Genomic DNA, 24752 nt, shown 5'->3' with positions numbered 1-24752 from the left:
AATATTAAATAGGTATTTATTTCTATTGTGGTGCCCATGGGTTCTGTTACAACCTTCCAGGAAGCGTTTAAGATCAGGATAAATATATAGAGTACACTTGAGAGGATGTGCAGTGACTTATTATCCAATATATAAATAAATAAATAAATTAATAAATATATTCAAAGATTTAACTAAGGGGGCTGAGTGCTGTCTGGGGCGAGAGTTTGTTATTGTTCTAATAACAGATTTGTGTTGAGTAATTAGAGGAGGTAATTTTTCAAGGTAGAACACAACCAGACACAAAATATGTTATCTGTGGGACAGTTTGTAAGCTGGAACACAGCTATAGGTTCGAGGAAAAGAAAGATAACTTATACACAAATAATGAACTTCAAATTTGGCGCCTGCTCTTGGAGAGAAACGGCGCATGCGTAACTGCCATCAAGTACCGCGAGCAATGAAATTTGCGTTAAGTCTTACTCCTTCACCGCTCCTGCCAGCACCCACACCACCACCACCACCACTATCATCCTACCACTCACCTACCGCTGCCCACGCCACCACCACCACTACCCATCTACCGTCGGCACCACCACCACTATCCATCTACCATCGGCACCACCACCACTACCCATCTACCATCGGCACCACCACCACTATCCATCTACCATCGGCACCACCACCACTACCCATCTACCATCGGCACCACCACCACTACCCATCTACTATCGGCACCACCACCACTACCCATCTACCATCGGCACCACCACCACTATCCATCTACCATCGGCACCACCACCACTATCCATCTACCATCGGCACCACCACCACTACCCATCTACCGTCGGCACCACCACCACTACTCATCTACCGTCGGCCACCACCACCACTACCCATCTACCGTCGGCACCACCACCACTACCCATCTACCGTCGCCACCACCACTACCCATCTACCGTCGCCACCACCACTACCCATCTACCGTCGCCACCACCACCACCACTACCCATCTACCGTCGCCACCACCACCACCGCTACCCATCTACCGCCGCCGCCACCACAGGTATACAACAAGCTCATGGTGGAGCATGAAGAGTTAGATATCACTTCCCCATAGTCATTGATAAGTAAAACTATCAATAACACATCAATAACGCCGTCACCACACCATAACACTTGCCCTATTATTGCTCTACCATGGACGGGGGAGACATCTCCCGTCACGCAGGGTGCAGTCGCACCTCCACAGATCTCCAGTATCAGCTCTTGATAATTGAAATTGAAATAAGTTTATTGAGGTAAAATACACACAAAGGGATGAGGTAGGTCAAGCTATTCTCACCCCGTTCAGTACAACGTGTTAGTACATACATAGACACACATCACAAACAATAAACATGTTACCAAACATTCTGAGAGATAAACATATACATTTCCTCCTTCACAAGTAGTATGGTATCAGACGTACACACAAATACTTTTATGACCTAGTTATACTGTATAGACAATTTGCAAGAGACATGCAGATAATTCAACAAAATATTAGTCTTGGTGCAAAATTCTTATATCTCTCAAGAATACCATCAACCTTTCCTTTGTGACACATCCAGGCTATTTGTTCAGGAACAGTCCTTATCTCAGTGTTTCTATATACATTAATGGTAATGGCTCAAAAAAGGCCACCACTTACGGGCTATTCATGCCCGTGCCACCTCTTGGGTGGCTTAATCTTCATCAATGCTCTACCATCGTCACTTGAGCACTATCCCTCACTTAGGATCTCCACCACCCCAGAGCACTACTAGGCTTCAACACCTGCAGCAGCTGGTGACAGATTTGTGTACATGTTGGAAAAGTGATTTTTTTAAGTGATTCACAATATGGTTTTAAAAAAGGCCGCTCTTTGGTAGATATAGCCTAAGGTACTTCATTCTTTTGGGACGTATATTATTATCTCAATATACTTAAACTTGAAAATGCTTAAACCAATTTCTTTTATTTTATTCTATATATTTCTAGCAATTGATAGCGGGAAAGATTAACATTCTTTATCTTGACTTTTCCAAAGCTAGGCTGTCGGCCTTTAGCATTCTAAAGTCACATCTTTGGAGTGTTGTCTTAGGTTGCCTTCAGGTCAGGTCGCGTCAGGTGACCTCGCTCTCTGCTAAGCTGATAATTGCAGACGGGCGGCTGTGTTCTTTGCATCAAACAAGCCAATGTCTAGGTGTGGTAGAAAGATAGCCAGAGGCTATCTCTTGGTAGGCGGAGTCTAGCTCCCGTTTCCCTCTTAAATACCCCTGGAATTGTACTATTGACATAGATCGCTACACCAGAGAGGTTCCAGCAGCCTATTTGAATTTCTAGGCTTGTCTGAGGCCAGGTGGGGACTGTCTGTCACCTATACTATCCCCCCTACCCCCTCCTCTCCATCAACTTAATCTCAGAGACTTTGGTGAGTGAACTTATAAGGTTGACGTATATGGCGTTTTCAAATTTAAGTGTTGTGTGATTTTCAGGGGCAGTCAGCCGTAGTCGCTCTGAATTTCTTGTGTGGTGACTCAAATTCTACATTAATGTTGACATTTGAACATCAAGTAAAATGGTTGAATTATGATACCCATAAGAGTGAAAATATAATAATAAATATCTAATTGACTAACTTATTTTTTAATTGTCTTTAGTTCTGGTAGCTAGATCTTGGATTCTTAATGATATAGTGAAAGGTAGTGGAGAGCACACTGAAGTGTACTTGCTAAAGATCATGTCATAAAGATTCTTGACTATATGATTCACATTCGTACAGTGTTTACTTTATAACATCAGACAATATTGTGGTACAGACAAGTTCTAGTCCTTGGGCCAGATTCACGAAAGTACTTACGCAAGTACTTACGAACGTGTACATCTTTCCTCAATCTTTGACGACTTTGGTTACATTTATTAAACAGTTTACAAGCATGAAAACTTCCCATTCAACTGTTTTTATTGTTATAAACAGCCTCCTGGTGCTTCGGAGCTCATTAACTGTTTAATAATTGTAAACAAAGCCGCCAAAGATTGAGAAAAGATGCATGTACAGGTTCGTAAGTGTTTACGTAACTTCTTCGTGAATCTAGCCCACTTGTCTCATAAAATACTCTTGAATGGATGGTGGCAGCACTTTCCTCTTTTTTTCTGTCCTTCCCCTCCCATTTTCTCTCATTCTAAACTTTCCCTTTCTCCCGACCACTTTTCCTCACGCCTCCCCTTCCACCTCTATATCTCCCTCACTAGCTTTAATTTTCTTCCCTTAATTTTCGATGCATTACAATGGGAGCAGAGTTTCTTCTGGGTATTTACGGGCTATTCATGCCCGTGCCACCTCTCACATGCTAATTGTCTTCTCCTACCACCCCCTATATATATATTTTTTTTTGTTTTATCATTTTATTTGATTTAAAACCTCGCTCTTGATAAGATACAAAAAGAGGGCGAGAAAATAATTTCAGAAGACTAAAAATCGCTACAAGAAGCTCTAGATAGGCTTTCATAATAGATGAAAGATTGTCAAATGTAGTTTAATGCTGAAAAACGTGGGGCTCTGAGCTTAAGTAAGACTACTCAAATATCAGCTGGAAATTGCGAAGGTAAGGTAAGACTTAGGTAAGACTAATCAACTTGAAATTGCGAAGCTTGAAAGCGAGAAAGTTAATTTTATATTCTGATATATATAATTGCATTTGTTCTCATATATCTACTCTAATGGTACCGAGAGTACTATCTCAACTGGGGATCCAACTCCACTCCAGCAGTCACAAATGAGTCAAGGTGATCAACCTGTGTAATTAACACCATGATATTCACTTTTGAAATAGCTTTGGTGACGCCCCTTGGGGAAACTTGCTCTTGGGAGGATGGACGTGACGGAGGCGCCGCCGGAGAGGGAGCAGGTGATGGGAGAGTCACAGTTCACATTGGTGGACTATGGGGTGTTCGTGCTGCTGCTGGTGGTGTCGGTGGGTATCGGTGTGTACAGTGCCTGGAAGGGCCGCGGCGGCACCTCCACCCAGCAGTACATGCTGGGGGGACGGAATATGCCGGTCCTCCCCGTGGCCCTCTCACTCCTCGGTGGATCTATATCTGCTATATCAATACTCGGTAAGTATACGTCTAATATAGTTGTAGTGAAGTGGTATGTTGGTTATAAGGTGTTATAATAAAGGTGTGGTTGTGACGTGTATGACTAATGTAGGCTTCTAAACTCAGGTAATGTTAATATGTAATTAAGGGTAGAAATAGCCTAAGCTACTCTATCCCATTGAGATGTATTTTTTTCTTGTCTCAATAAACATACTTGAACTTGAATAAGTAATTGTCAAAAGAAGGCACCAAACCCTGAAGACTATATACTCTATAGCACATAATAATAAGTCACTAGATATCAGCAAGGTTAAGGGAACTGTCAGGGTAAAGGGCCAAGCCATTACGACTATATAGTAGATATCAGCAAATAATGTTGAAATTAACCAACCACTTGGGCTGGATGGTAGAGCAACGGTCTTGCTTCATGCAGGTCGGCGTTCAATCCCCGACCGTCCAAGTGGTTGGGAACCATTCCTTTCTTCCCCGTCCCATCCCAAATCCTTATCCTGACCCCTTCCAAGTGCTATATAGTCGTAATGGCTTGGCGGTTTCTTCTGATAGTTCCCTTCCCCTTGCCCAATCTGAATGCAAAAAAGTCTTGGGAGTTATGATTATTAGGGATATTAAACCTAAAAAAAAAATGCATAAATGTTCAAAATCAGCAAAAGGATTCTGGGATTCATATCTATAGAAGCGTTAGCAATAAACTACTAATGTTATTCTTCAGCTTTAACTTGCCCTTGTTAGGCCCAATTTAGGTACTGAGCTCAGTAGCTTGGTACCTCCTCCAGTTGAGCTGCCCGCGAAGTTTCTTAGTCAAGTCAATATTTTCCTCCTGCTGCTTCAAAATGCTTCCTTGTAGAATATTAGTTTTACCTCTTAAGATCTTCATTTTCGTTTTCTAATTTAAAAGTTTCCTTTCATTAATCTTTAGCAACTCTTCGATCATAATTAACCTACCAAAGAAACCTCCTTTTTCCTATTTCTTCCTTAGTGAAACCCTTGAAATTATTGTATGTTTCTGATAGTACAGGTCCAGTCAAGTCTGCCATTGATGTCATATTTTTTTGTCTGCTTTTGGTAGCCTATACACTAAATTTCCCCAGATTTGTAAGTATTTTTTTCAATATTCGTAACTCTCCACCATAAATTCTGATATTGTTATATTTACGGTATCTAGGACACCTCTTGCGCATCTATATTCTACACTAACACCTACAGTAGATAATGATAAGATAATCTTGGGGACTTTCTACGCCATGTCATCTGCAGTTGAATTGTGAATAACTTGTTAACGCGAGTACCGTCCTTAGGTAACGCCACGGAGGTGTACTTCTACGGTACTCAGCTGACGATGTCCCTTGTTGGAAGCATATTTGGTATCCTGATGATAAGGAACATTATGCTGCCGGTCTTGTACCCTCTCCACCTTGTCTCCATGTTTGAGGTAAGAATAGTTTTTCTGACAATGTACTTGGGGTCAACTTGGCACCGTGTTTGGTGCCAATCTGGCTCTGTGCTTGGTGTCAGCCAGGCACAATATTAACATTTAAATGTAATTGTATTGTAAACAAATTTATAATTAAAATTGTAAATATATTTCTAAGTTTAACTAAATTTAATTCTAAATGTAATTATAAATATAATTGTAAATCTTATTTGATAGAGATGAGAATCAAAATTAAGGGATGAAAGTTTGCTTTCGTGGAGCTTCGACCTAGTCGTATTTGGGGCAGGATGAGTTTGGTTGACCAAAAAGTATGTTTAGAGAGGGACTGTTGCCAGTCACGGTGACGGAGAGGATGCTGATGAGTAGTCTGAACTGGGAAGGTTACAGGATGTCGGGTGATGGTCTGTAACAAGGTGAAGTGCCTTGGTGATGGTGGTAGGGAGGTGGTAGTAGGTGCTTTTATATCAGTTCTTACCTAAGTGTCCTGTGACACATAGGTAAGATCTGACCTCCTCTTGTCTTATGTTCTCTGAACTTAAAGAGGCTGTCCTTGTTCACCTTGTTAATTCCCTTCAGTATTTTACATGATGTGATAATATTTGTTTCTTTTCCCCAACATGGTTGTCAGATTTATTTCTCTTAAATTATACTTATAAATTAGTTCTCTTAGTTCTGGCACTAATCTTGTTGCGTGATATATTTTCTTGTTTGAATTGTGTTTCATGAGGTGCAAATTTCAGGTTGTACTATGTATTGTAGTATTGGTTTTACTTAAGCTGTATAGATTGTGTAGAAATATTCGTTATTTAGGCTTTTAAATGCTGTTTTATTGTTTGCCAGCATATTATATGCTGCCGATGTTACTGTAATGAACGATTTAGTAGCCACATCATAACTGGATTTAAAATTCCATTTATTGCAAGCCTAGACCAAGTCTATGACTAATGTACATGCCATTACAAGGCTTACAATGATTAATTATTGATGTTGATCAGTTTGAAGTAAGCTGTTGCATATTTTTTTTTTTATGTATGTTTAGTAGGACAGTAATTCTTTGCATTGGTTAGTATATGCAAACTTGCTTTCAAGTCTAATAACATAATGATTTACAAGCACAGCTAGTCACGGTTTGTTTGTTAAGTATTTGCACGTTTCATCGTCATTCGTGGTTAGACATTGAAATACAATCAACTGAATAAAGTAGGAAACTCTAATTGGTTCCTGGGCAAAGCTTTAAAAGTTGCCAAAAGCAAATTTCTACCAGACTGGTGTTATTTGCCAGCAGGAGATCGCTTCTAAGAACAGCTTCGTCATTTCCTACAGTTCTAACATAGGACATACAGCTAAGAACTTAAGCAAAATGAGTAAAACAAAATTCATTTTCAGTTACCCAAATAAAATCGGTAAGGAATTAGTAAAGTCTATCTATCAGAAAAAAAGATAAGCTGAGAGAGCCGGAGTCTATAAGATTCCTTGTAATGATTGCAGTAAAATTTATTAGGGCCGAAGTATCTAAAAACCCGTATTACCAAACGCAAGAAGTCAGTCAGATATGGCCAACTAAGCTCAGCGTTATATAAATATGTGAGACCGATCACAACACTATATGGGATAATTTTTAGTTTGATATATATATATATATATATATATATATATATATATATATATATATATATATATATATATATATATATATATATATATATATATATATATATATGTCGTACTTAGTAGCCAGAACGCACTTCTCAGCCTACTATGCAAGGCTCGATTTGCCTAATAAGCCAAGTTTTCCTGAATTAATATATTTTCTCTAATTTTTTTCTTATGAAATGATAAAGCTACCCATTTCATTATGTATGAGATCAATTTTTTTTTATTGGAGTTAAAATTAACGTAGATATATGACCGTACCTAACCAACCCTACCTAACCTAACCTAACCTATCTTTATATGTTAGGTTGGGTTAAGTAGCCGAAAAAGTTAGGTTAGGTTAGGTTAGGTAGGTTAGGTTGTCGAAAGAACATTAATTCATGAAAACTTGGCTTATTAGGCAAATTGGGCCTTGCATATTAGGCTGAGAAGTGCGTTCTGGCTACTAGGTACGACATATATATATATATATATATATATATATATATATATATATATATATATATATATATATATATATATATATATATATATATATATATATATATATATATATTTTATATATTAATTTTATATATTAACTTTTTCGGCTACCTAACCTAACCTAACCTATAGAGATAGGTTAGGTAGGGTTGGTTAGGTTCGGTCATATATCTACGTTAATTTTAACTCCAATAAAAAAAAATTGACCTCATTCATAATGAAACGGGTAGCTGTATCATTTCATAAGAAAAAAATTAGAGAAAATATATTAATTCAGGAAAACTTGGCTTATTAGGCAAATCAGGCCATGCATAGTAGGCTGAGAAGTGCATTCTGGCTGCTAGGTACGACATATATATATATATATATATATATATATATATATATATATATATATATATATATATATATATATATATATATATATATATATATATATATATATATATATATATATATATATATATATATATATATATATATATATGTCGTACCTAGTAGCCAGAACGTACTTCTCAGCCTACTATGCAAGGCCCGATTTGCCTAATAAGCCAAGTTTTCATGAATTAATTGTTTTTCGACTACCTAACCTACCTAACCTAACCTAACCTAACTTTTTCGGCTACCTAACCAAACCTAACCTATAAAGATAGGTTAGGTTAGGTTAGGAAGGGTTGGTTAGGTTCGGTCATATATCTACGTTAATTTTAACTCCAATAAAAAAAATTGACCTCATACATAATGAAATGGGTAGCTTTATCATTTCATAAGAAAAAAATTAGAAAAAATATATTAATTCAGGAAAACTTGGCTTATTAGGCAAATCGGGCCTTGAATAGTAGGCCAAAAAGTGAGTTCTGGCTACTAGGTACGACATATATATATATATATATATATATATATATATATATATATATATGTCGTACCTAATAGCCAGAACGCACTTCTCAGCCTACTATTCAAGGCCCGATTTGCCTAATAAGCCAAGTTTTCATGAATTAATGTTTTTTCGTCTACCTAACCTACCTAACCTAACCTAACCTAGCTTTTTTTGGCTACCTAACCTAACCTTACCTATAAATATAGGTTAGGTTAGGTTAGGTAGGGTTGGTTAGGTTCGGTCATATATCTACGTTAATTTTAACTCCAATAAAAAAAAATTGACCTCATACATAGAGAAAAGGGTTGCTTTATCATTTCATAAGAAAAAAATTATAGTAAATATATTAATTCAGGAAAACTTGGCTTATTAGGCAAATCGGGCCTTGAATAGTAGGCTGAGAAGTGAGTTCTGGCTACTAGGTACGACATATATATATATATATATATATATATATATATATATATATATATATATATATATATATATATATATATATATATATATATATATATATATATATATATATATATATATATATATATATATATATATATATATATATATATATATATATATATATATATATATATATATATATATATATATATATATATATATATATATATATATATATATATATATATATATATATATATATATATATATATATATATATATATATATATATATATATATATATATATATATATATATATATATATATATATATATATATATATATATATATATATACACAAGCGTTCTTACATTCTTGTAAAGCCACTAGCACGCATGCCGTTTCGGGCAGGGCCTTAATCCTAATTTCCCCCGGAATACGACCCGCCAAATAGTTTAATAACCAAGTATGCTGTAATGTCACTTGGGTTAGTGATTTTATTTGTTCCAAAGCCTAATCCTGAGGATGGGAAGAGTATGTTGAGCTAGACAGTCATGCCTACTCTTCTGGCTAGAAGAATAGACTGCAGATCCAATATCTTCTTGTATTGAGGCCTTTGCTCCCCGAGTTGCTGATTCTTTTTATTAACCATTGGGCCATTTTTTTGTCCTCTTGCAATATATTTATAAGTCTTTTTATGTGTGATTTTTATCGCTTCCTTCATGAATGCCTTGCACATGTCCTAACTAATATATATTTTGTGGTATTATTGTTAATTAATTTATTTTTTCTGTCAGTATATGTATGTTTCACTAGAATACTTTTGTTAAAGATTACCTTCTCTGATACCGTCCATTCTAAAACTTTCCTAGCCTTCAAAAATTGTATAATTTCATGGTTGCTTTTCTTGGCCAAAATTTGGTGGGAATTTCTGTATTATGTTTCAAGTCAACCTTTGTTCTGTTTTGCTATGTTTCCCTCTGGCTCTGATAGGTTATAAATTATCATTGAATTCTCCCTCTTCAACTCTTGTCTCTTGTATTTCATGGCCTGTTTGATTCTTACATCCTGTATCATTGTTGATTTAATGATCTCTCTTACCTCTGAGCCTTTACTTACCATGGAGAATCTCTACCACAACCTGAAGACCAACCCCGGTTAACTCTCCCTGCCTGACAGTACATAGAGCTGCGGTTCAAGTCACGAGCACTGCGCAAGATAGCAACAGGGATCCAGCTGCTTGGGTCGTTTGTGTTCTCTGGGATCTGTCTGTACGCGCCTTCCCTCACCCTCTCCTCCGTCACCAGCCTCCCCATCTGGGCCTCAGTCGTCACAATGGGCCTCATCTGCTCCTTCTATATAACCATCGTAAGTTGACCTGCCTGCATGCCTGACCGCACTGAGCTCGGCTGCCCTTCACATATACCGGCACTGATGACTTGTTTCAACTGGGTACATTGACTACCATTTCTTGATCTTGGCATTGTTTCTCTGTTTATATTCAAAAGACAATGACTGAATTCCTAAAAAAATATGCAGTATACTAAATATACATATGCTTGACAGTGAGAATAGTAGTGCGACTGATTCAATGTTTGTTACACATTGCTAAGTGGTGTTTCTGTGCATGCTACAGATATCTGTGTGTGACTTTCCATATACTGTAAACACAGCTGCCAGAGTCTAATAGTAAAAATTGTATTTCTCTCTGCCAGTTTAATAGAGAAACTAAGACCTACCTTATTAATTTTACATAATAAATTTTCCTGACTTTTTCTCATTCTTTATGTCAGCCTGTGTTTGGCTCTCATCGTGAACGTTAATTATCAACTACTATATATATACTGTTACTAAATACTGCTGTTTCTAAATATCATAAAAAAATTCTATAATTTTGTTCTAAATCTCGTCTACAGTTTTAAAATTTATAACTATGTACTGTTAAAATAATTTCTATTTATAAATGTCTCTTGTATAACTGTCAATTATTTGTATATCTTTCAACAATTAAACAAAAAAACATTTCATTTAATTTTAAGTATTACCCCATTACATTTGTACACTTTCTCCTAATTATTTTTTACATTATTTCCTACTTAAAAGTTGTATATGTTTTGCTAAATTTCTTGAACAATTTATATGTCAGTTTACTTCTCATTTAGTATTGTGTTTACTTCATTATACCGTACCTATAAATAATTTAACTGAATTAATATAAGTTATGCCCGAAACGCTTTGCATATTAGTGGCTTTATTAAATATATATACAGTATATTCTGTGATAAATATTTTACCACTATCATGTTCTGCATATATGTTAATAAAAATTATTATTATTATTATTATTATTATTATTATTGTGCATGCGTTAACACAATTCTATATTCCTAGTGCCCCCCTCAGCTGTCAGGGGGTCCTGACAGCTGAGTGGACAGTGCTTCGAATTCGTAGTTCTGAGGTTCCGGGTTCGATCCCCGGTGGAGGCAGAAACAAATGGGCAAAGTTTCTTTCACCCTGATGAGAGTGAGACAGCTGCTACGGGCTGCTTCCTGGGGATGTGTAACGAAAAGGAAGCCTGGTCGAGGACCGGGTCGCGGGGACGATAAGTTCCGAAATCATCTTGAAGATAACCTCTCAAGATAGTGTGATAACGGATCCCCTCATATTGTGCTTTCAATTGTCATTGTCACTTTAGCATATTGATTGATGATTGATGAAGATTAAGCCACCCAAAATGTGGCACGGGCATGAATACCCCGTAAGTGGTGGCCCTTTGGAGTCATTATTAGTATCAAGAGCTGATACTGGAGATCTGTGGAGGTGCGACTGCACCCTGCGTGACGGGAGATGTCTCCCGTGTTCACACTTTAGCAGTTGTTGTTGTTATAGATTCAGCTACTCGGAACAAGTTCCAAGTAGCACGGGCTATGGTGAGCCCGTAGTGGACTTACCTGGCACAGGAGCGGTGCTAAATGAGTGACACTTTAGCAGGTTAGAGGGTAACTTTATATGTTGCACAGGGCGGGGTGAAGGCGGTGGTGTACACGGACGTGGTGCAGACGCTGCTGATGTTCGGTGGGGTGCTGGTGGTGTCAGTGATCTGCTGCCAGTACATGGGCGGCCCGGCCAACGTGTGGGCAATCGCTGACCAAGGGGGACGAATCGAGTTCTTCAAGTGAGTGATGAGTCAGACTTGCAACTTGGCCTATTTTGTTTGTGGTGTGAGTGTGGGGGGGGGGGATCTAGTGTATACTGTAGTTTCAGAATGTTGCTCATGGTGTCCCGTTTTCATAATCATCTTTGTCATATATAACGATTTGAAACTATTGACGGTTTTGCCCTCCGCCACCTTCCCATTGTACCAACTTTCGACAACTGTTCGCAACAGAGAACTTTCGTATGTTTGTTTGACATCTTTGTTTTCTTAGCTTGAATCTGTGTCTTCTTGTTCTTGAAGCTGCAGATTTCAAATATTCTTCCTTGTCTGGTTTGTTGATGCCTGCGACTATTCTGAACGTTGTGATCATATCTCCTCTTTTCCTCTTATCTTGTATCTTGGCAAGTTTAACGCCTCCTGTCACTTCTTAAGTTCTGGGAGTCAGTTAGTATCTTGTTTTTGCACCTTTTCTTATTTGTTTGAGTTTCTTGAGATATGGGCACAACACTACTACTGCATTTTTCAGCTTTGATCTCATATGTTATGTGAACAGTTTCTTTAATATCCACATCTTTGTCCACATTTTGAAACGCAGCTTTAAAATTTGCCAGAGTAGCGTAGGCTACTCTGGCCTGGACATCAGAGTAGCCTAGGCTACTCTGGCCTGGACATCAGAGTAGCCTAGGCTACTCTGGCCTGGACATCAGAGTAGCGTAGGCTACTCTGGCCTGGACATCAGAGTAGCCTAGGCTACTCTGGCCTGGACATCAGAGTAGCCTAGGCTACTTTGGCCTGGACATCAGAGTAGCGTAGGCTTCTCTGGCAACTTTCAACCCAGAATACTCCTTCATCCTTCATTGTCAGAAGTTTCTAATATCATTTCACATAATTTATAGATTAGGTGCGGTTTGTTCTCTCTTATTCAGCAATCCATTACATGAACAAATCCACAAGGGCCGTGACGTGGATTCGAACCTACGTCCGAGAGCATCCATTAAATGTAATGTAATCCATTATATTTCATTCATTTACGTTGAATTCCATCTGCCATGTGTTGCTACACTCACTTAATTTTGTCTACGTCACTTTGGAGGGCAATACAGTCATCTAAGTCTCTAAACTCTCCATAGCAATTTTGTGATATCTGTAGCCATATTCATGTAACTGTATTTCCTCTGTTTGATTATTTTCATCGAATTTTTGTAGATAATTAACATTACCGGTACAAGAACTGAACTTAAGATTAGTACATTACAATTATTATTAATACATTAGTACATTATTTTTAGTACAGTTGGGTTCGTTCTCGAATCACAATGCGAGATCCCGGGTGGGGCAGGAATGGCTGGACAGGTTTCCTTTCATCTAATACATTTCTTCACCTAGTAGTGAATAGGTACCTGGGAGTTAGGCATCTTAGAGGAGGGTCATTAGTTTGACCTTGGGGGAGCCTCGATATAAGCCTTGTGTATATATAAAGAATGAAGGGTGGCAGAAGAAAATATTAAAGTGTTCAGTGAGAATCCACAAGGTGTTCTCTGAATACTCTTTATTTTCCTTTTCCGAGGCAACCAAAGGTGCCAATTGCATAATAATAATAATAATAAACCATATCGTGGATAATAACATTTCATTCACCTGGACACTCGGAGCCTCGAACCGCCGACCACCCCTCAGCCAACCTTTACCGAGCTTTTTGGTCTAGAAAACTAAAAACATAGTAGCCAGCCGCTCTACCTACTGAGCCATCAACACCCCTTTAAAAGAAAGGATTTCAGTTGGGCATCATATAGGTGTATCTGGAATCCTTCCTTTTAAGAGGTGTTGGTGGCTCTGTGGTCGGCAGTTTGAGCCTCAGAGTTTCCAGGTGAATAATTTAAATGTTGTACCTAGTAGGCCAAGTTGCGTAACAAGCTGAATTTTCATGATATATATTTTTCTCATTTGTTTTCGTATGGAATGGTGCTTCCTTGCCGTGGTGTGATGGTGGTGTTGGTGGCGACGCGGGCAGCATGGACACCAGCCCCTTTGAGCGTCACACCTTCTGGTCGACGCTGGTGCTGGGGGTCTACATGGTGCAGAGTATGGCTGGCTTCAACCAGGCCCAGTTCCAGAGGTTCATTTCCGTCAAGAGTCTCCAGCTCTCCCAGTTGTAAGTTCATCCTCCCCATCAATCTCAACTTCCCACCGAATTCACCTTTGTAGTTTAGTCATAACTTTTTGCCTCTGTAAAGTTAGTTTTTGGCTGAGGTTGCTGCTGTTTTATGTTAATCAGTAATGTATACAAGGAACAACATAGGTGGCAGCACATAGCCCTGCATGTGCCACTGTGCTCCAGTACTCAGGTTATGTTTACTGAACGATGCTCAGGAACGCTGCGTGGCATTAACCTGTCATCCCCTCTGCGTCCCCAGGACGACCTCAAGCGCGAGGTCCATTCTATTGATCTGCTCTTAGATATATCACACTATTTTGATTACACTGTGTTGACTGTTTCCTGTGTAATAACCATGATGTGGTTATTACAGTTTTAAAAGTTTACTTCAATGGATTGGTGTTGGGTTCACTGTCTTCCCACGGCAGAAGAGTTGTGAAGGCCACCACAAGAGGCTGTTGACCAACCAGCGAGCATACTTAAGTCCAGAACATTGTCGATGACTAAACAAAATCGCTGTTTATATACACTGAAAAAGCAAAATAGCACACACTCTATGACTTCATTTAATCTCGGCACACTTTCAGTAAGGTTTACCGCAGACTGCTCTATTTTTTATATAATTCATAGTTTAGTTAGTTTAGTTCATTTATTATGCACCCCATACCCATCTTGTGGGCGGTAGTGGAAAGGGTTACAGAGGCACATAATTGGCTCAGGGACTGAACCCCACAATTCATTTAGCTAAGCAAGTTACAATCTTGATGAGCTAGTTACAAAATTCAGTATAAGTCGTCACATCAACAATGGGTTCGAGATCGACCACAAGTACAGGTTCTAAATTAAGCAACTGACATATGTGGAGAGCTAGTGTCACAATTGATATGTTTGTCCTGCACACTGCCCCCCCCCCATCAAGTGGGCAGCGGTGGATAGGTTACAATCACTCAGTTACTACCTACAGTTAGCAAACTGGGGATATTTGGCTAAAATTTCTGGTAGCAGATCATTTTGAATGGAATATTTACACATCGCTGGAACATTGGTTATAGAATTGTCTCTAAATTCACGTATTTTTTCGCACTCCATCACATAGTGACGGAGGATGTGCGAATAATTTTGTTGACACAGTTTATATTTGGTCAGATCTACATCGGCAGATAATGAGAATTCCCAGAGATACTTGTAACCGAGTCTAAGCCGAGCAGTTCATAGATGAAGCTTAATTAGATTGTTATTAATTTTAGGACAACTTGTACGAGTAACGTTTACTTCGCTCTAGCCTAGTAACGCTATATTTATCTATATCTTATCCAAGGTATCCTGGCCTGGACATCTATCACTCAAAACTACCTCAGACATATATAATTACTAAACACAGTTCAGAAATGAGCAGAACTCAACGCAGAAACAACAAACTCCAACTTCAGACAGCAAGCAGTACATTTATTAACATTCTTAAACATGACGAATATAAAGCAATACTCATATTCGCAAGTGTACTCTATATTACAAATACAAATATTTATTCAGGTAAAGTACATACATACAAGGTGAAATACAAAAGTTGATGGATACATAGATAGAGCTAGTACATAAAATGCCTAAAGTTATTATTACGCAAAGCGTTTCGGGCAGGAAAAACACTAAGACTAAAACTAATTATTATTAAAATATTATTAAAACCCTAAAGTGCAGTACCAATCCTGACCTCAAATTCTTCTTGGAGGCTTGCAATAGAGACCAAAGACACCACAAAAGAAACACATATATGATGTTCAAAGAGTCCGACTAACCTAAGCAGAAACGCCATGCCCCAAAAAATAGTTCTAAATAGTGGAATTATTATTACTTAGAGCGTGCCTCTTGCTTTCCCTACAGACTGTGTTCGATGTTCTTAGTGGGTCTGTTCATGCTGTGGAGTGTCTTCTATTTCTCCGGCCTCATAGCCTATGCTGTGTACAGAGACTGTGATCCGCTCACCTCTGGAAGAATTGAGAAACCTGACCAGATTGTGCCGTACCTGGTGACGGACAAGCTGAGGCACCTGACGGGTATGTCTGGCCTGTTTGTGGCTGCGGTGTACGGCGGCGTCCTCAGGTCAGTAGCTCCACCACCACCTCTCCTCTGGTAAATGATCAAATAAATACATGCATTTTACACGATATATGAGGCTACTGAGCTGCGGCGGGGGGTTATAGTTAGGTTATATGGGTGACCTTTATCGTGGGAGTTATCTTTATCTATGGCTCATCTTTACCTCTCATGACAGTTCACTGTCGTCACAAGGGAACGCTATGGCTTGCATCATCTGGGTCGACTTCCTCAAGGACAGACCTTACTTCAAGAAGTTCACCGATCGCAGCGCCACCAACATTATCAAGCTCTTATGTAATACATATACTGTCTTATATACCTTGAAATATACCTTGATATTGCAGTTTGAATTGACTAATATATTTGTTAATGTAATTAGTTTCGTCCCTATTTTAGAACAACTTGTATTATCTAGAAACCGAATTTGTAATGCCTGGCTGTATCAGTGAGAATAGTTTAAATTAATACAGTGGGACCGAACTGTGGTGTCTCCTACTGATTCACTCATGACGTGATCAAATATCATCGCCAAAAGTTCCACTGAACTTGAATTTCATTTGGAAGGCACCAGCTGTAGCCGGTATACCCACATGTCATATTTTCCATGATGCCTGCTAGTACTGTGGTGCAGGGGATGACCTCCTCCACTTCCTGCGCCAACCCAAATCACAATAGTGTGATGGTTTGTGGTACACAACACCCATGTGAGGTGTTATGGGGTACACAGTACTCCTGTGAGGTGTCATGGGGTACACAGTACTCCTGTGAGGTGTCATGGGGGTACACAGTACTCCTGTGAGGTGTCATGGGGTACACAGTACTCCTGTGAGGTGTCATGGGGTACACAGTACTCCTGTGAGGTGTCATGGGGGTACACAGTACTCCTGTGAGGTGTCATGGGGTACACAGTACTCCTGTGAGGTGTCATGGGGTACACAGTACTCCTGTGAGGTGTCATGGGAGGAGTACAATACCAATGTGATCTACAGTCACATCGTAAGGTACAACAAATACCTGAGCTACACATGCCCACATATGTGCCCACATTCTGGTGTACATCATAATACATACTAAACACATGTATTGTCGTCCTTGCCACATATAGTTTAATAAGCGCACGTTAGGTGACCGCGTCACTGTAGATTATTAGAGATTTATGGGAGGGATTAGGGTCTTAAGTAGACCCGAGTCAGTATCTGCCAGGAAAAACCTCCACTCTCACATACATGTTATAATTAAACATAACCCAAAGCGTTTTCTCTTCTCATGGACGTGAGACAGCAACGATGATGGGAGTAATAGGCATATTACTGGGGCTGTTGGTGGGCAGTCTGGGCACCATCTTTCACGTGACCAATGTCCTGCAGGGTGCTATCAGGGGTCCCCTCGCCGGCATGTTCCTCACGGGCATCTGTGCTCCCTGGGTCGGCAAAAAGGTAAGGAGCATTCCTGGATGTTGACCAGACCACACACTAGAAGGTGAAGGGACGACGACATTTCGGTCCGTCCTGGACCATTCTCAAGTCGATTGTGTCGACCATTCACAATCGACTTGAGAATTTTTCAGGACGGACCGATACGTCGTCGTCCCTTCACCTTCTAGTGTGTGGTCTGGTCAACATACTTTAGCCACGTTATTGTGACTCATCGCCTGCAAGCTTGAGAGACATAAGAGCCTTCCCGCCCTCCTGCAGGGCGCCGCGGTGGGTGTCTTCCTGGCCTTAGTGTTCAACATGTGGTTGACGATCGGCAAGTTTGTGAGAGGCGGCGGCCACCCGGAGAAGCTGCCCCTCTCCACTCTCGGCTGTCCAGAGAATCTCTATAATAATACACTCAAAGACACTCTCTTCGGCCTCAACGACACCCTCTCCGGCAGCGTCTTCGGCGTCCACAACGACACAGGGACCCTTCATGCATCTGAGTCAGTCATATGACACATCTTTCCTTTTTTTGGGGCTCATGATTATTGTTATTCTTTCCCTTCCAAGCCCACTACCTCACCTCTGTATTTACTAAATAACAACTGTGCTCAGTCAGCAGCACAGCCTTCAGCGGTACACATCAGTGTAGGTGTCGAGGAGGTCATAGTGACTAGAGAAGTGGTTACCAGGGAAGAAATCATACTAATGATAAAATAATATTTATATTTGTAAGATATACAAAGCATCAGATTATAGTGATTACTTAAGTGGTATAGTAGTTGCATATTTAACAAAACCACAAAATATGCTCAGCATTTCGGTCATGTACCACTGGACCACCACACAACAAAAGTAAGGGATGTTCTCTGACTTAACAATATGATGCAGCATATTCCGTTGTCTGAGCCTGGACTTGATGAAATAGTTGACCGTAAAACTTGAATGCACCCGGACAGGGAGTTGAATCACTTGAAAATACTGTCCCGTAATTTTGTGTTGTGGTGGTCCACAATCTGTCCTCCAGCCAGGCTCGTTAAAGCGGCGGTCGTCTCCCCCCCTCCCAAGATTCGGTCATCAATTTTAACTGTGTATGAAAAATAGGTTTGTTCTTATATATAAATTAATATTCATTAAAGTTCTATGTAGAGTTAGGCCTAGGTTAGGTTAGGTTAGGCATAGGTTAGGTTAGGTTAGTCATAGGTTAGGTTAGGTTAGTCATAGGTTAGGTTAGGTTAGGCATAGGTTAGGTTAGGTTAGTCATAGGTTAGGTTAGGTTAGGCATAGGTTAGGTTAGGTTAGTCATAGGTTAGGTTAGGTTAGGCATAGGTTAGGTTAGGTTAGTCATAGGTTAGGTTAGGTTAGGCATAGGTTAGGTTAGGTTAGGCATAGGTTAGGTTAGGTGTTTAGGTTCAGTTTGCGATTATTTGTATTTTTTGGAAAACTTGTATACCTAGAAAAGATAATCAAGGCAAACGGGGAAAACCTTCGACAAGCCGCCGGCTTCCAGTCCTCGTTAAGGCCATTAAGGTTAGTGGTTAGAGGGCCACTAGGGTTAGTGGCCCCTCAGGTAAATCAGGTTTTAGTATGTGAGTGAAACATTCAACCTGTCCTTAGGCCAGGCTCGTTAAAGCAGCGGCCGTCCCCCCCAAGACGCATTTATCAATTTTAACGTATTGTATATAAAAATAAGTTTGCTATTACGTATAAATTAATATTATTATGTATTAAAGTTTTATGTTTAGTCAAGCCTATGTTAGGTTCGGTGTTTAGGTTCTATTGGAGATTATTTGTATTTGAAGTAGGTGAGTGAAGCATTTCAACCCGTCCTCAGTCTGTCCATTCCATCCAGAGGTCGACCCCAAAGACTCATTCATAAATTTTAAAATGCTGTTCATTTAAAATAGGAATTTTCTCGAAATTAGTATTCTTATATATTAGCATATTGTGCATATTTAGGCATTGGTTAGATAGATTAGACACATTGCTGACGAAACGTTGAACAATACGAATGGGAAGATTAAGTGATCAAGTGTTTCTTCACACTCCAGATGCTAGAAGATGTTTGTGTAGACTGGAAAATATAAAAAAAATTAATATATATATATATATATATATATATATATATATATATATATATATATATATATATATATATATATATATATATATATATATATATATATATATATATATATATATATATATATATATATATATATATATATATATGACAATGTCAGACCACGAAGGATGGATTAAGACAGGAATTTCCTTAAGTCCTTTCGTATTTAATAATACATCTTCTGAAGAATCAATAATACATCCTTCTGAAGATGTATCATTAAATACGAAAGTACGTAAGGAAATTCCTGTCTTAATAGTTCCTTTCTGATATGCCATTTTCGTATGTTGCATTGAACAGTTTTCTAAGGTGATATCTAATGAGGAATGACACAGACGACTTCAATTTTTTGAAGTCGACTGTTCGACTTCGACTTTCCTGCCCGAAACGCTGCGCGTGCTAGTGGCTTTACAAGACTGTAATTACCATATTTGTATCCTCACATTCCTTATGTACATTCTTGTATATGCATAAATAAATAAATAAATAAATAAATAAATAAATAAATAAATAAATAAATAAATAAATAAATAAATAAATAAATAAATAAATAAATAAATAAATTTAGATTCTGTAACTTTAGAGGCAAGTACGATATGAATTCAGATACAATATTTAATATTCACAGGAACATTTAGGATGAGGACATTTTTAAGAACTAGGCTACGTGATGCTAATTGTTTTTTTTTTTTTTAAATTGCCTAAGAGATATACATCATTTTAATTGCATTTGTTTAGGACCCCCTTTTATTGCATGCCAATTACGGCTTTCCTCGAGTGTCACTCAACCAAAACCGAAATATCAACAGGATTTGTTGATATTTCGTCAACAGGATTTGTTGATATTTCGTCAACAGGATTTGTTGATATTTCGTCAACAGGAAATTTTGTAGTTTGTTGTTATTTTGTTAAAAAAAATGTAGTTTGTCAACAGGAAATATCAACAACATTTGTTTCTCGAGTGGTGCTCATGGGCCCTGTTACAGCCATCTAGGAAGGCTTTGAGGTCAGGATTAGTTCTGCAACTCAGAGTTTTATAGAGAGATAGTAACTGGGATAAGAGTGAATGTGACTTATCTACAGATCTCTGGGTGGCCACTATCTGGGGAATAAGAGTGTTCAAAGAGGGTGTGGATGGACAGTAGCCAGGGTAAGAGTGACAGTGTGTAATTACCTAAGTGTAGTTACAGGATGAGAGCTACGCTCGTGGTGTCCCGTCTTCCCAGCACTCTTTGTCATATAACGCTTTGAAACCACTGACGGTCTTGTATGTGTCCACAGGAGCTCCGGCCACACCATGTACGACATATCCTACTGTTATATTGGCGTCATCAGCGTCCTCAACACCATCATTATCAGCTCCATCGTCTCGTTCATTACAGGTAACTCACTCACTTGCTCGCTTACACAGTTCTCACCCACAGTTAACCCGCTCGCTTATCCATGACTAACACATAGTTAATTAGTAATTGCTTGCTCACAGATGACTCACTTATTCACTCAACACCACCTCATACACAAAGGCGGAATGCTCCTTAATCCAGTCGACACATCATTTTAAGAATGAAGAACACGTTACAAGACTCGCCGACTCATCCTCAGGCAATGTTCGTCCATCTGGCGCTCAACCTCAAAGACACATTCATCATTTTAACAGCTCGTCCTCATCAACAAAGGCCAAATGCTCGTCAGTCCAGTCCTGAATGTTGTCCAGGACTAACCTAATCTTCTCGATGAATATACACCGAGAAGCGGGTTACACTTCTCTGTGAATATATCTTCCGTCTCAATGCTGTGGGCTGAGCACATTCAGCACCGCTCCTGTGCCAGGTAAGTCCACTATGGGCTCCCCATAGCTGGTGCTAGTTGCCCCGCTCCTGTGTCAGGTAAGTTACAGGCTCACCATAGCCCGTGCTAGTTGCCCCGTTCCTGTGCCTGGTAAGTTACGGGCTCACCATAGCTCGTGCTACTTGGAACTTGTTCCGAGTAGCTGAATCTGTAATAACAACAAACTGTGGGCTGGCAGTCTTATAGCCTCATCTGCTATGTGGAGCAGATGTAGCAGTGCTTGCTAAATATAGCTGCTGCAGATTATTTGCTTGTTATTTGATACATACTCTATTTTTAAAAGTTTTGCTGTTAGAATAATTGTATGGCCATGGGCATGTCCTGTTTATGTTAATTTTTACAAGATCAGTACAGTATTGTATGAAAAATATTAGTTTTAAGATTGTTTTCAAAGCGTTTAGCCAGATTGTAGTTGGTGGCCAATGCCACAATCATCGTGAAATTCAGTATGTAACTGTAGCATGAGGATTTTTTGAACTATGGCGACTTCAACTTGACCATGTTGGGAATGTACCCCACAGCAATCACGGTGCAAAGGCTAGTCACTTGAGGCTAACCTCAAGTGTCAGACCCTTCAACCTCGAACAGACATTCTATTTTGTATTTTTCCAAGGTGGAGGAAAGAAGGGCAAAATCCACCAGTTTTATGGGGAATCCCACGGGGAATAACCCACCCATGTTGGTTACCTACCCCTCAACAATCATCCTGCAAAATTGGGTGAGGCTAGCCCTAAGTGTTTGGACCCGACCTCGGCCAAACATTCTTATAGATAAAAACATCATAAGAGTTATGTAGATTGGGAGTCATTGTATTAAATAACCGATACCTGGAAAGGCGGGAATCAATAGCTGAGTCTTAACCCAACAAAGTATAGTGTAGTACAAGGGTAATTAACGGAAAACCATAAATATGAACAACAACAATTAAACAATTAAACAATTGAACAATAAATATCACAGAAAGTGGGAAAAATTGCTTAGCTGTACACGTCTTAACTGCTTGTTATTAGATACATATTTCTAAAAGTGTGTTGCCATTGGAATAATTGTATTGACATATATCAGGTCCACTGGCTCCAGGGGAGGTTGACCCGCGTGTCGTGAACGCAACCTGCGCACGTCTCTACCGGCGACTGTGGGGACGGTTAATGAGGAAACCCGGCCAGGAACCCCAGAGTGCCATCACTCCAGAGGAAAAGGTGACTGGAGTACACATGCTTCCCCCGCTCCGGACCACTGACAAGGCTGAGGAACAGACCACTTTCCTGGACCAAGTTAAGGAACAGACCACTTTCCTGGACCAAGTTAAGGAACAGACCACTTTCCTGGACCAAGTTAAGGAACAGACCACTTTCCTGGACCAAGTTAAGGAACAGACCACTTTCCTGGACCAAGTTAAGGAACAGACCACTTTCCTGGACCAAGTTAAGGAACAGACCAGCAACCAGGACAAGACCAGTGACCGAGCCTACTGACCAGATACTCTCCATAGGTGGCCATGTTAAACCACGCCCCCCAAAAAATCACACGCACGCACACACACACAATACCACATTTGTAAGACCAATCCTGGAGTATGCGGCCCCAGCATGGAGCCCGTACCTTGTCAACCACAAGACGAAGCTTGAAAAAGTTCAGAGGCATGCCACTAGGCTAGTTCCAAAACTTAGAGGCATGAGTTACGGGGAAAGGCTGCGTGAAATGCACCTTACGACACTGGAAGGCAGAAGAGACATGGTCACTACTTACAAGATTCTCAATGGAATTGACAGGGTAGATGAAGATAAACTGTTTAACACTTGACAAGGCAGCTGAAGCTGCACAAGCCTGATTTATTGATTGATTTATTTGTTATATATATATATACAAGAAGGTACATTGGGTTTATGAGGGTACATAGCATGGTGTGTTTACATTCTTGTAAAGCCATTAACACGCATAGCGTTTCGGGCAGGTCCTTAATCTAACATATAATTTTAAGTAGATAATTTCTAGTAAAATTTAATAAAATGTTAACAGGTACATTGTAAGAAAATTTGACAAAGATTAGTAAGTACATTAAAGTAAAATTTAAGGGTTATCAACAGGTACATTGTATTATAATTTGAGGATTATTTCAAGGTATAATGCAGTAAAATATTCGTTCAATATTGATATAAGATGATAGCAATGATTACAATGGTAAAGTTGTATGGCTTAGGTACACATATTGGGGGATTGGGTAGCAAGATATAGCAAGTACTGATATTTATTAAGCCTCAAACCGAGTTAATTCTAGGTATTTCAATCTACTATAAAAACAGCAATATCTTCAAGTTCAACAAGCCACAATATTGTTTGTCACAATGTATGTGCCTCTATACTGTTCCCACTGTCGCTCACAGGACAGGTATGGATTATATTTGTCTAAACCGCTCCCAGGATAGGCATGGAGTCTACTATCGCTCACATGATCAATCTGTCCACTACGGGCTCACCATAGCCCGTGCTACCTAGAACTTTTTGTTCCAGGTAGCGAATCTTAAACAACAGCAACAGCTCGCATGATGGGTATAGGGTTCACTACCGCTCACAGGAGTATATTTATTATATATGGGGTATATAATAAATGAGCTCTTAATAATAATATAATAAAAGAGTCCAATTGGACTCTTCATTGACCTGAGAAAAGCCTTTGATACTGTTAACCATAACTACCTCTTACTTTAACTTCGCCAATATCACGAGCGCTTTGTCATGGGTTCGTATCCTGGCCGGGGAGGATTTACTGGGCGCAAATCCTTAAGTGTAGCCTCTGTTTAACTCAACAGTAAAATGGGTACTTGGTTGTTAAACGATTCTTCGCGGGGGTCATATTCCAGGGAACTTAGGATAAGGACTTGCCCGAAACGCTACAGTGGCAGTACAAGAATGTAACAACTCTTGTATATATCTAAATAAATAAATATAAATATGAAATCAGAGGCCTTGCCCTGAACTATA

At 39.2% G+C, this 24752-nt stretch overlaps 1 protein-coding gene across 1 annotated transcript; it reads left to right on the top strand.

The window, feature by feature from the left end:
* Positions 1–474: 474 nt before the first annotated feature.
* On the top strand, positions 475–24752 carry LOC123774089 (sodium-coupled monocarboxylate transporter 1). The gene is made up of 12 exons (XM_045768231.2): positions 475–1045; positions 3837–4119; positions 5418–5551; positions 10150–10338; positions 11991–12145; positions 14139–14279; positions 16164–16382; positions 16555–16673; positions 17661–17815; positions 18074–18300; positions 21204–21304; positions 22836–24752. The coding sequence occupies exons 2-12, from the start codon at positions 3876–3878 to the stop codon at positions 23243–23245; spliced, it is 2094 nt and encodes a 697-aa protein (XP_045624187.1). The 5' UTR covers positions 475–1045; positions 3837–3875; the 3' UTR covers positions 23246–24752.

Source organism: Procambarus clarkii, chromosome 10 (assembly GCF_040958095.1).
Source record: "Procambarus clarkii isolate CNS0578487 chromosome 10, FALCON_Pclarkii_2.0, whole genome shotgun sequence".
In the NCBI taxonomy this organism is placed as follows: domain Eukaryota; kingdom Metazoa; phylum Arthropoda; class Malacostraca; order Decapoda; family Cambaridae; genus Procambarus; species Procambarus clarkii.
Note: the sequence above shows the minus strand (reverse complement) of the source record. Positions and strands in the feature narration are given on the sequence as shown.